At 40.3% G+C, this 13344-nt stretch overlaps 1 protein-coding gene across 2 annotated transcripts in view; it reads right to left on the reverse strand.

The window, feature by feature from the left end:
- Positions 1 to 4283: 4283 nt before the first annotated feature.
- Positions 4284 to 13344, reverse strand: part of Jakmip2 (janus kinase and microtubule interacting protein 2) — a 155782-nt gene continuing 146721 nt past the window's right edge. Inside the window, exons 21-22 of one of the 2 annotated variants that reach the window (XR_005089502.1) lie at positions 8767 to 10877; positions 5231 to 7905 (exon numbers count right to left, since the gene is read on the reverse strand). Coding sequence is in view for 1 of the 2 variants with exons in the window: in XM_037197131.1 (XP_037053026.1) it covers positions 10740 to 10877 (138 nt within the window). In the remaining variant the exon portion in view is untranslated. Of the gene's footprint in view, positions 10878 to 13344 lie in introns of both variants that reach the window. The other variant, XM_037197131.1, reaches the window with a different exon arrangement.

The raw sequence follows: 13344 nt of genomic DNA on the forward strand, positions 1-13344 counted from the left end.
AGGAACTCAAACATGCTAGCAACCTAGATACAGGAGTTGATGCAGAGGCCATGGGGGGCTGCTGCTTACCAGTTTGCTTACCTTTTTTTCATCAGCTTACTTTCTTATGGAACCCAGAACCACCAGCCCAGGGATAGCCCCATCACAATTAGCTCCTCCCATGTCAATCACTGTTTAAGGAAATACCCCATAGACTTACCTTATGGAGGCATTTTTCTCAACTGAGGTTCCACCCTCTATGATGACTCTAGCTTGTGTCAAAAAGTCGACATAAAACCAACCAGCACATACACTTTTTTCAATAGCAGAGTGGGTCTCCAGCCTTTTAGATAGTGGAACACTATATTCTGTTATCTTTTAGCTGTGATAGAAAACAGCCATGTCCTCTTTACCCTGAGCATATTATAGACAGAAAAATGAAGCAAAACAATGCCTTTCTACTTGTACAATCCCCTTGCCCATGTTCATTGATTATATATGTGTTGAACATTTGTAATGCTCCTGCTACCATACTGAACTCAGCAGATAAGAAATGTGAGTAAAACAAACAAACAAAACTCAATAGTCATTCAGTGAACTGCTTAGGCAAAGTTATCTGTATGGTCCTACTCCTAGTGTTTTTGGTGTATTTCATGTCTGCCTACCTTAAAGACCTAATTAATTGTGTGAAGGCCAAGTGACATCTGCCATGCTTTTATGTGGAGAACATCAGCTTGAGGGTTAGATCAGAGTTTGGATTCTGACTTAGCCACATTCTAGCTAAGAAGACTTGGACAAATACTTCATAATGTAAAATGTAAATGTAGATATTAAGACTATGAATGACCATGATGGAGTCTGCAGGAAGCATTTTCTGTATAGTTTCAGTGTTTCATTGTGGCCAATTAATATTGAATCCTCAGCATGACCCCAAGGAGACATGATTGCTCAAAGTGTAAGGAATTTGAGCCTCAGAGATTTAAGAAGTTGGTCAAGGTTTTGAAGGCATGTGTGGTAATGAAGCTGGACTTCAAGGGTGAGCCTGCAATCTGAGATCCTGCTATTGGCTGCACAAGCATGTGAAAAAAAAAAATTCATGGAAACTTTCTGCCTCACATCAGGGACTCTGTCATTCTAACACTGCTGTTTATTTAATGAGTGATAGATTATACATATCACTTATATTAGTAAGTATATTAGTACATTTACATATTATACCATTGTGGTGATATTGTGTTCCCCAAAATATTGTGCACCCTAATAAACTTATCTGGGGTCAGAGAACAGAACAGCCATAATATTAAACATAGAGGTTAGGCAGTGGTAGCACACGCCTTTAATCCTAGCATTCCAGGGGCAGAGATCCATCCGGATCTCTGTGAGTTCAAGGCCACACTGGAAACAGCCAGGCATGGTGACGCGTGCCTTTAATCCCAGGAAGTGATGGCAGAAAGGTATATAAGGCATGGGGACCAGGAACTAGAGCTGGTTAAGCTTTTAGGCTTTGAGCAGCACAGTTCAGCTGAGATCCATTTGGATGAGGACTCAGAGGCTTCCTGTCTGAGGAAACAGGATCAGCTGAGGAGTCGGCGAGGTGAGGAAGCTGTGGCTTATTCTGCTTCTCTGATCTTTCAGCATTCACCCCAATAACTGACCCCGGTTTGTTTTTATTAATAAGACCCTTTAAGATTCTGCTACACACCATCTAAGATTTTACAATTTGTTCTAAAATGATTAAATGAGTTGACTTCATTGTGGTTTTTAGTGAAAAGTTCTCTAACTGTGGAGTCAGAGGGTCTGACTTGGGTCTTGGCTCTGTTGCTTCCTAATGGCCTCCCAATAGGTGAGTCGCTTCCATATGCCGCCCGCTTTATGCCCAGGCATGCCTCTCCACTGTAGCTGTTCAATCAATATTTACTGAAAAATGACCAAATAAGAAAATGAGTGAACACACATTAAGGTCTTTTTCCAGGTCAGAAGTGCTTACTTCATTAAGTCAGTAATGCCTGAGTCAGACACACCTTAGAGGGCTGTTCCTCCTACAGCACCTCCTGTGATGACTGCGGGCAATTTAAAGGGGCTGCACAAGCTTCATAGTCGTACTTGGCTCTTAGCATTTTGCCTGGGTTCTCCCGCCATTTTTTTGTACCTCTTCCACCACCTATAACCCTAGTCTGAAAGGGAAGACTGCAGTTTTGTCCTTTGTCATTTTGAGAGGTGATGGGGCTGTCATTGAGAGTCTTATACATGTCATGCATGCACTCTGTCTGGGGCTGCACCCCCAGTCTCAAGGCTCAAACCCAGAATAAAGCACTGTGTATTTGTTTGCCATTGTGAGGCGTTGAAGGCATTTTCTGTGGTTTGACAGGGAACCGAACTGCCAGTAGCTGCGGAGGGATTCTGAAGGCACGGATGCCGGGGAAAGCAGCTTTTCTTTTCTACTTCCGCCCTTTCATGCTACGAGCTCCCACAGCATCCTTCTGCACCAACAAACTGAACAACAGACTCACGAAAGTGTGACTTACTGCATCCTGACTGGGTTCTAGCCACACAGTATCCTCTGTTCTGACCCTGCTGCTGATTATTGAATTCTCATCACAGTCCAATGAAGCAAGGGGCATTATCTCTGCATTTTACAGGTAAGAAAATGAAGGTTTCGAGCGTCTAAGTTACTCACTGGATAGCACATGGCTATTGGTATAGACAAGAGTGGGACCCTGTGTGACTAACTGCTATGTACGCACCTCTTGAAACAGAAAAGAGAGGAAAGTCCAGAAGAGGTCGACGTTAGTGGGTGACGATTTTTCTTCCATTTGAAATGAAATTGAAGCTGCTGGCATACTTGAAGTTGTGCTTTCACGTAGCAGCCCTTGGGTAGCTGAGGAAGTGGGAATGGTAGAAGCCAGGGTACTTTGTCACAGTACCGTTGATAGTTAGGGAAAGTGGACTTACGGAATTTAAGTGTATGAAGTCAACATTTGTACAAGTCCATCATTGCTGTTTTTCATTCTTGGGCTTCTTGGGAGGTAACTAATGTTTTAAGGACCCATCCTTAATTCTTTTCTTTGAAAATCCCTTTAGGGAAACAGAGTGTGTTTTGGCAATGACATTTTAAACATAGTACTGTGATTTTACAAAAGAAAAAAGAAAGAAAAACAACCAAAGCTTCCTACATAGTATGAGAATCTTAGACACAATAACATGCCACCCCTGTCTGTTCCCTGGGGGAGCTCATTTCAGAGGTGGGGACTTAGGGAGTGACTCTGGTGCATTGCCTTGACCCCCTTTGTGTCTGGAGCAAGTCTGGGGTATTTGGAGGGTGTGTAACTGGTCACCAGGGTTTTCGGGTCTTTGTGTTTGCAGATGAATTTGCTGCCCATGTGTACCCCTCCATATCCAGAACTGAAAAGTTGCAAATTCAGATGGTGAAAACCATTGCAGAAGAGTGGGCACTCCAACACTTGATTTTAGGCTGTCACTTCAGATGGATGTGGGAAAGAAAACAAAAGCACAATAAACCCCACAAAATACCACGTAAAGTCAACTTCAGACTTTGGGGGGGGGGGGTGCTTGTTTTTCCTGGGCAAATGCTCCCTCTGGTGGCCAGATAGTAGAATACAAAAGAATAGAAACTAACTGGAGAACACTCAGGAAGGAGCAGGCATACAGTAGAGTGTAGTACCCAGAAGGCACAGGTAAAGAGTACAGTATAGTACCCAGGAAGGAGCAGGCATACAGTGCAGTATAGTACCCAGAGGGCACAGGTATAGAGTACAGTATAGTACCCAGGAAGGAGCAGGCATACAGTGCAGTATAGTACCCAGAAGGCACAGGTATAGAGTACAGTATAGTACCCAGAAGGTACAAGTATAGAGTATAGTATAGTACCCAGAAGGAACAGACTCACAGTACTTGGTAGTTTATTTGCACATGTTTTAGAAATATCTTTTGGTTCATGAAAAAAACAAAACTCTTCTTAAGCATAAGGTGGCAAAATAAGAAATGGAGAAGGAAAAAGGAAGAAAGGAAGGAGGGGAGGGAAGAAAGGAATAATTATAAGGAAGAGAATAGCAAAACAAACAAAAGCCCATTTGTTTCCACTGAAGCATCCTGGTCCAGCTCTCTCTTCCTTCATGGAGCCTTCTCTGATCACCCGAATGGTATGTGAATCCTCCCTGGACAGTCCAATACAGAAAACAACAGAACGAGAGTCATTCAGTAAGATTCTGTTCAGGACGAGGACCTGACCTAGATGCAAAGGTGTGGTAGCTTAAGACAGCCCTCAGGTTTAAGTTGGGAATGGAGTGAAAAGGCACAACCCCAGTAACTTTGTGTGGGAAAGCACAACAGGACACAGGGACCATGGAAAGGCTACTCTGCCAAACACGTTTTTCAAAGTTTCTTACTGATGCATGTGCATTGTACATAGTGCTGAGTTTCATAAAGACAGTTTTGAACATATTCACGTCTTTTCCCATCCCTTTCTCTCCCTCTCGTCCTTCCCTAACTGCCAGCCCTTCCTTCCCCAGTCTCCTTTCTATTGTTATAGCTTATATACACATAAGTGGTTTCATGTATCTGTAAGGAATCTGGCCTCAACAAGTGTTAAAAACATACTCAATTCTTGAAGGAGGTGATAGCTAAGGTACACCTGCAACTGTAAGACATATGTAGGTGAGGGGGAAATGAGAGAGAATTCCTGGCCAGGAAGAGCATAAATAAAACATAGAACAGGATTTGACTCAAAGCCTGTGCAGTGACCAGCCCCTCAAGCCTGTCTAGGTTTTTCACCACATCAGATTGCAAGGTCTATGAAATTTCACCCAGAGCATCTAGAACATAGAATTTGACACATGGCGGATGCTCCTGTAGAACACACTTGCTCAGTTACCATGTCTGGTAACTCTACAAAGCAGGGGGCAGGGATAAATAGCTGGGAACATGGAAGCAAGGTTAGAATTGGGATAGTGAGCACTTGGCACACTCCTCTGAAAAGGGATGCTAAGAACTACAGCTCTTTGCAGAAGGCTGTACATCCTGCCTTGGTCTCCTTGTAAGTGTGCCTGCGCCAAACAGCATAAATTTGAGATTTCCAAAGACTGACAAGAGAAGATATGTGCTTCCTATTCTTGATGTTGAATTTATTTCACAAAATTATGCCGTTAATCCTAATTTGCCTCACCCTGCTTTTACAAAACGTTATGAGTTGAGTTATAATTTTTAAAAAATCCTAGGAATAATACAAGGTAAATATTTTTCTTAAAAATGCAGTTTATTTTTTTCATAGAAACTAAAACACCAGAATTCATTGATTGCTATATTAAATACATAAATTATAAAATAACCATTCATAAAACTTTACATACAATAAATGGATTCCAGTCTCTATGGTGATACATACAGTACATGTACATGTCCCATGAACTTCCCATAATCCCTCTGCTGCAACCAGCTCTGTCCTCCCTCTCATGAGTAAGCAGTGAAGTAGCCTACAGAGTCATGCTGATGAGACAGGGAAAACCCTGACTAATGCAGGCGACTGTATTTCCTTTGAAAACAGGGGGACGCTTTGGAAACAGGCTCCCTGGCTACACTAACTCAGTAGACACACAAGGAGTTGTGGATTCAAACCTATTCACTCTAAACTTAAGTCCCAACAGAATTAGACACTATAGGTTAGATCATGCACAAAAGCTTCTTGAGATGCAAGTTTAGTTGATAAAAAACATAGGACCTTTGACTGACATTAATACTGTAAATTGCGCTGGCTTTCTTTGTTGAGATTCTAGGAATAAAAATTTCTGGCTTAGGGGGACTGAGTCATTGAAAATTCACAGGCAACAGGAGAGAGTGGTAATGGTGGAAGGTGGGTCAGCCGAGCCAAGAGGCAGCCAAGGAAGGGTGAGTGTAGACACCATATGCTAGACAAAAGCAAGTTGCCTAGCAACATCAGAAAAGCATCTTCTCTAAGTACTCTGTCCAGGTCTGAGATACATATCTATTGATGCCTGCACCATCATACTGTGTACAGAATACATATGCATGAATAAGTACACCTTATAAGTGTTTGGATGTCGACCTGCTTTACTGTGGGGGAGACAGTGTAGCTAGTGGGTAAATAGGCACATTTTGTGAGGTGTCAGTCAAACAAGGGATTACAGTTTCTAACAGGTTCCAGGTCTGCTCCTAATTAGGAAATGAGATCATACATCCTTTAGGAAGTATGTGCAGTCTTCATAGTGGGCAAAGGGGATTCAATATTGTTTGCCTCCACCACAGCCACCCTATAGGACTGTAGATAACAAAAATGGAAATATGGTGGGTGTAAAAAGTTTGGTACAGAAAGCCTCATTTAAGTCAATCATTTATACCTCTGAGTTTGACACAGCAGAATGAATGTAGTAAATTATAATCCATTTTCCGGTACTGTCCCTTTACATACATCTTTTAACATTCCAATTAAGAATTGGACTCAGGCTCTCCCAGCAATAGAAGATTTATTTAGGAAGAACTCAACTGCTAAAGTCAGGGATGGAATGAGGACCTGCCCTGCTCAGTTATGAAATGGAATAATAGAATTTGGCCCTTAAAGAGGCATCCTGAGGACCAACTCCATTCTTCCATCATGCTAAGTCCTTCTGTAGCGATGTCTGGAATCCACTCTCTAGGCAGTATTCTGTATGGGAATTACAAAGTAGTCAGGAAGGAGATCTTTCTCCTGTGTCTCTTTTCCCATCCAGAATAGAAATTCACTGGAAGAGGAGTGTGGGTCCATCCTGGAAGCAGTAGCTCAGGCCATAAACAGTCGTCTAAGATCTACTTCCATTACTGATACTTCAAAACTTATTTTTTTTTTCCAAATAGTAGATCAAGTTTAATCCCTAAAACCTATTACGTTACCAGGGCAAGGATCTGATGGGATATGGCTCTATGCTGTCTAGAATACTCAGGCACCTGGATTCAACCTCTAGCACCACCATAGAAAAAATAAAAAAGAAGGGAGGTGAGGGAAAGGTGGAGAGAGAGCAAGGGCAGTTAAATTGTAACAAAAGCAATGTGACTCCCAAATGACATAGTTGATTCCTACAATTCTTATTCCAGTACACTCGTGTGTGTGTGTGTGTGTGTGTGTGTGTGTGTGTGTGTGTGTGTTCCACTCCACTTTTTGACAGATAAAAAATATACAACTATATGTTTTAATATAGAGTACATTGGTCATCTACTTTGATGTAAGATTGCAGAGACTGTCCAGTTATTTAAATACCAACATATAACCAACAGATATTCTTTTTACAGTTTCTATGAAAACCCAGGCAGGTTAAAACAATAGGCATCATTTTAAAATAAGGTGCTTATCAATTACAATGAAGATATAAACATACAAATTTTACAATGGGTTTATAGAAAAAGTTAACAATAAATAAGCAGAAGAAAACTGGACAAGGTTGATGTAAATAATGAAAAATACACAGGTTGAAATAAAATACTGCAGCACAAATGGTTTGGCAAATTTTATTTCTTCTACAGTGGGTGGAAACCCTTTCTGATCCCAGAGATGACCCTATCTCCTAAGCTGGGGAGAACCACATACTTGCATAAGAAGTTATTTCTAGATGGAAGAAAAAAATCAAAATCAAGGCCAAGTGTATTCTTTCATTCTTAAAACCTTACTTTTAGCAGCAATTTAACTGACAAGACCTAAGTCAAACAGGATCATCACTAACCTAATTCTTCATCTGAAATACAAGTTAGATGATATTTAAAAAGGGATGGTGAAGCTGATGACAGTGTTTTGTAGAATGGTTATCACACAGAGTCTTTGCATTTCTTCTCACTCATGGTGAGGTCACTGTGCCGGCAGTGCTAAATAGGAGCTTTTCTTCCTCTTGAACTACTCCAGTCAGTTTCAAAGAGATGCGTCCTTGGCTAAGAGAACATAGGTAAATGGACTCTTATTGTGCTAATTCTCCCTCAATCTCTGGCCAAGTGTATATGGATGGTATAGATACAGAAATTAAATAAGTGGGAATTATCTTTTTGGAAAATAAGAAACAAAGTCGTAGCAGATCTCTCTATTACTAAAGTTACATTCTTTTGGCTTTTCTGAGCATCATATGCAAGGAAGCATTCCATTTTCATGGATCTGTAAATGAGCAAAACACACACCTGCAATTTTCTCAACATTGCTGTAATTGTAAATATGGATGGAATCTTTCAAAATTCCCTAGTCTAAATATTAGAGCGTTCATTTTGAGGACATGACCCAAACTTGGTAAAGATAACACCATTTAGCTCACAATCTAGAGAAATTTCCTTGGTATTCTGGATATTAAACAGAAAGAATGTTCTCCAACACACACACACACACACACACACACACACACACACACGTCTAAGTTTTAGAGATGACCAATCAGCCGCTGCTCTCACAGTTCAGTATGGGATTGATGCAATTCAACTAACAGCAGGGAAGCAGATATGGCATATTATTAACATTCATAATAATTTACATGTAGTGCTCTGGTATTAAAATTAACCTATCAGGTTCTTGATAGGGAGGGCCAAAAGGAGAGAAGAAAGGCATGTTTGGAGCAGATAAAGTATGGATTTTCTCAAGTGGGCCCCATAATGGTAGGTGAAGTGTAATTAAAGAGGTTAAAAAAAAAGTCATTTGTATTTTTCCACATATGACTGAGAGTTAGCTGGGTGGCAGGCATAGTATAAGTACCCTGTTTCACATCAACTGCACGATGAACCTAAATCTTTAGCGTTTGATCTGGAACTTACCTTAGTTGCACAAAGAGTCCATTGGATAGCTCTGATTTTTATGTTTGCTTTAGGACACATCATCTGGCATTCCTTGAAAGAAATATTCGGGTTTCTCGGTTGCTTTCTCTTCTTGCCAACACTTGGTTGCATGGTTGGCTCTCCTGTGATGGCAACAGGGTCTGGTTTGATGGTGTGTTTATGCAATCGGGAGAGCATAGGAGGTGCTTAGCATGGGAATAACATAGCATGAGTCAATCCATTTGAGATAGATGATTCAGCATCGTGGTTTTGAATCTCACAATTTATTGCTAACAATGTCCCAGGTAGCTTGATGGGGAAGCTCCAGTAATGCTATGCTGTTTGAACCAAACTCGGTAACTGTTTCGTTGTACAGGGAAGTCAAACAATATAGCATTTACAACAGTTACAAAGCACTTTGTGCTACTTTAAGCACCTCTTGTTCCAGAATTGCAAATAAAACCTTCCAAAAAAAAAAAAAAAAAAAAAGCATCTAACCCCCATTTTGCAGATGAGGAATCTGAGGCACAGAGAGGCTCAGTGACTGGGCCAAACACTTGGGTAGGTAAGCATTCAAAACAAGGACAGAAATGTGGGACTCCAGCATCCTGTTTTGTCTTGTAGATTTTTCGGTTGTTGTTCTGGCTTGGAAAATGCCAGTGCAGAAACTGAAGGAGAATATGCTCAATTCACATATGGAACTATTTGTGTAACATTTCCTAGAAAGAGTTTCTGGCTCCCTACACACATTCTCTATGCATGGGAATTCTAGCTCCCGAAAGAAAACTTGGAATATTTGAAAACTTGAGGTTGTCTTGTTATCTACAGTAAATGAGGTGTAAAATCAGCTTTTCAGGAACATATACTTACTGTCAGCGCTGAATCCAAGACTCAGTAATACATAACTTAGGAGAAGTACGAGTTTTCTACCTGCCTGTGGTAAAGAACCACAGTGTCAGTAACGTTACCTCTTTCTAAAAAAGTAGACCCATCTTGTCTCTGTCATCTATCTCAGAAAATAATTTCATTGTTCTAAATGACAAGAGTTCAGATTGCTTTGGGTATAGCAGGATACTTAATATCCATAGCTCTCTGGCAAACCCGACTGTTGGCATTTGACTTATCACTTCTAGGATGTTACCCAAGTTGGACAGCTTATTCATTTGCAGGCAATTTGAACTTGAAACTGGAAGATGCAGAGGTGTTTTCTGGCCCTAGTTCCCTATAGATCTTGATGCTCTAGACAGAGCTAAGTTAGGGAGTTTGTAACTTGTGGGTATAATCTTCATCATTTTCAATATGGATGAGACCAGTCTGTCCATGGTGGAGAAATGCAGGCATGTGATACAAGGAAGCATCAGATTTCCATTTATAGCCCGTGTTACACTCCCCAGAGTCCTTTGACTTGGTTGCTTGTAGCATAACTGGGATCCACTTCTGATCCCCAACTCCACCTTTTGGAGAAACAAAATGGAGAATGTTTCTTCCATCCGTATCATGGACGTCTCTGTTCCTGAGTTTAAAACAATTATAAGGACAGAAAAGCAAATCCCTGTAGTAAGAAACCAGACTTTTCAAATGAAACATTTTATTGTAAATAGCTCCTCATAGGTACTCCTCGTGCTTCATTCCCCGCCCACCCTTGTTTTTTTTTTTCTTTTGTTTTTTTTAAAATGATGTTTATTTTCAGGAATAGTCTTTCTATGGGGTGTGGTGTTACATTAAAATGACCCCCCCTGCACAGCAGGAGTTGAATGTTTCTTTGTAACTTTGGTTCCATGCCCAAGACACATCTTCTCTTGATCTGCTGAAACTGGTTTCATTGCTGAATTTTTCCTTTACACACTGTACGTTTATAGTTAGTTCTCTTCTTCTGGTTCGACATACACACATTTCATTAAATGCAGCATATAATGTAGATTTTTCAACAGGGTCATTATAAACTGTCAAGTAAGAAATCTTGAATAACGGCTTTAAAGCACAGTCTTGGCTACAGAGTAGGTAGTTCTTAGCTTTTGATTTCCCTTATGTCGATGTAAACAATTTTGCCATCTTTGAAGGTTTAAAAGCATTTGCCTTCTGGGGGTATGATCTGTGTTCTTGATTTTTTTCTGTAAGACAGAGGAAAAGAATTTATCAAACGTCATCTATGTTAACAGCTAAGTCAGAAAAAAAGGCAAACTCTTTTCTTTTTTTAAATTAAGGATTTTTAAAATTTATTTTATGTACCAATCACAGATCCTCCTCTTCTCCCTTCTCTGGCCCTTCCTGCCTCCCCCCCCCAACCCACCCCCCATTCCCTCCTCCAACAAGGCAAGGTCAAAGGGAGTCTGCAGAGCCTGGTACATTTAGTAGAGGCAGGTCTAAGCCCCTCTCCCTGCATCAAGGCCGTGCAAGATGTAGCTTGATCTGCTTAAAAGGCAAACTCTTAGACAAGACAAGTTTTGTTCAAACTCTGACAGAAAAAAACAAACTGAAACCCAAAACAAGCTTTTAAAAATAAAGATAAAACATTATTATTCTTGTCTATGTTTTGAGCTAAATGCTTTTTGGAAAATCATATATCTCCAGGCTTAGTTGCTTTAAGAGAGAAAAAAGAATTATTTATTCCATGATTTATTGAAATAAGATACATATAAAGAAATAATAGTTTTTATAGTTAGTGCCTGGATATGTTAACTATTATCATTATTGCCAGATACTATTTTAAAAGCTACATTATCTACAACTTTCTATGATTTACTTTTATATCACACTTCCTATTCTACAATTACAACCACTGGCATGTTTTCTCACCCTAGGGACTGATAGAACACTGAGAATTCTCCAGTACAGACTCTTTGGTTGACTCTGAAATATCCCTGAAAATGAGCTGTGGCCACGTCTGGATTTTCACTTAAGTAGAACTCTCTTTTATAATGTTCTCTCTTCTAAGGAAAGCCAGAGATGGCACAAGAGGACATGCTATCATGTCTTGCTTAAGGACAGGCCTTTGCTCTGAATGACATGGATAGAGCAAAAAAAAAAGAAAAGAAAAAAAATCTCTGTTGTTGCCTCAAGTTATTCAGCTTCCCTAAGTAGCACTTTTTTTTTCATCTAAATAAATAAGAAGTATTGATTCTGTAGAAAGATTATGCTATTATCCCAGAAATGTTGACCAAGATCCAAATTGATAGATAAGAAGATATTCCATATCTCCATCCCATTTCCAAATCACCACATAGAGGCACATTAAACAGATTGTAGGCACAAGTTAGACATATCTGTAGTGTATGTTTGTGTGAACATTTTGCTCCAAAGGTTTAGATTAAGATGGTGAGTGTAGTCACAGAGTAGGTTATGGGAAAGGTGTACAATGAATGAGAGCATGAGGTTGTGATGAGAGAAGGCACAGAAGATGGGCAGGTGGATAAACACACTTGCTGCATAAGCCTGGTGACCTGAGTTTGGATCCCCAGAACCCATAAAGAAGCTGGATGTTGTGGTACTTATATGTAACCCCAGCACTTCTATAAGGATATGGGAGGTGGAGACAGGAGAATTACCTGGAATCGTACAGACTGGAGTATATAGTACAGCCGCTGAAGAAAGAGAGAGTTTGCCTCATCAATGTGGAAAGAAAGAACCAACCTCTACACACATATAAAATAAATGAATGAATGAATAAATGGCTAAATAGACAAATAAAAGAGAATACATTGGGGGGAGGAGCATTGACAAGAGGCATTAAAAGACTGGTGATGTGTACACAGGAAGAGACCTGTCTTTTGTATATATAATTCTTTCTCTTCTCTTGTTTTTCAGAGGAGAGAATTGGAGTGGGATGACAGAGTAGAGATGGGGACAGAAGTTTTATGATCTCTGCTTATGCTTCAACAAGAGATGGGCTCCCCAGCAGGAAGCTGTGGGCTAGAGCCCCACTGGTGGGAGCCAGAACAACACCGGAGAGGGTTGGGTCTCAGGTAGGCTGAGACTAGTACACTGTACATTCTTAGAATGGCCCTTTGAAAAGCACGTGTTTGATGCATACTCTCAGGATGGCCAGTCTTTGGCCACCTCTCCAAGAAAAGACTTCAAAGACCTGGTCAATCAAAGTCAGTGAGATTGTGACAATCATTCAGAAGCAGGATCCCTCTTCTTCTGTTCCTCTGTCCTTTCAATAAATACTGAGCCCCATGGATGAAAGAAAGGCATGAGATCTACAGCTAAATCATGAACCTATTCATCTTTAGGGATATCTGATCTTGATTAAGATAGGATAAGAAAAGACATGACATTAAATTAAATATGAGATCGAAGTTTTAAACTGAGCAAGATTTTCAGGTACTAGAAGTGAATGGGAAGTGGTGGAATACAATCAAAGAATGATTTAAAGGATGAGGAAAGAAAAGAAGACTGAACTGAAAAGATGAGACTGAATTCACATTTACACCCCACTACCACAAGAGCTTAATAATGTTTTCAGGGGCCAGAGAGCTGGCTCTTTGGTTAAGAGCACCACTGCTTTTCCAGAAGACCCAGATTTGATTCCCAGTACTCAAGTGGTGGTGGCTAACAACCACCTGTAACTCCAGTTTC

Source organism: Peromyscus leucopus, chromosome 19 (genome assembly GCF_004664715.2).
Source record: "Peromyscus leucopus breed LL Stock chromosome 19, UCI_PerLeu_2.1, whole genome shotgun sequence".
In the NCBI taxonomy this organism is placed as follows: domain Eukaryota; kingdom Metazoa; phylum Chordata; class Mammalia; order Rodentia; family Cricetidae; genus Peromyscus; species Peromyscus leucopus.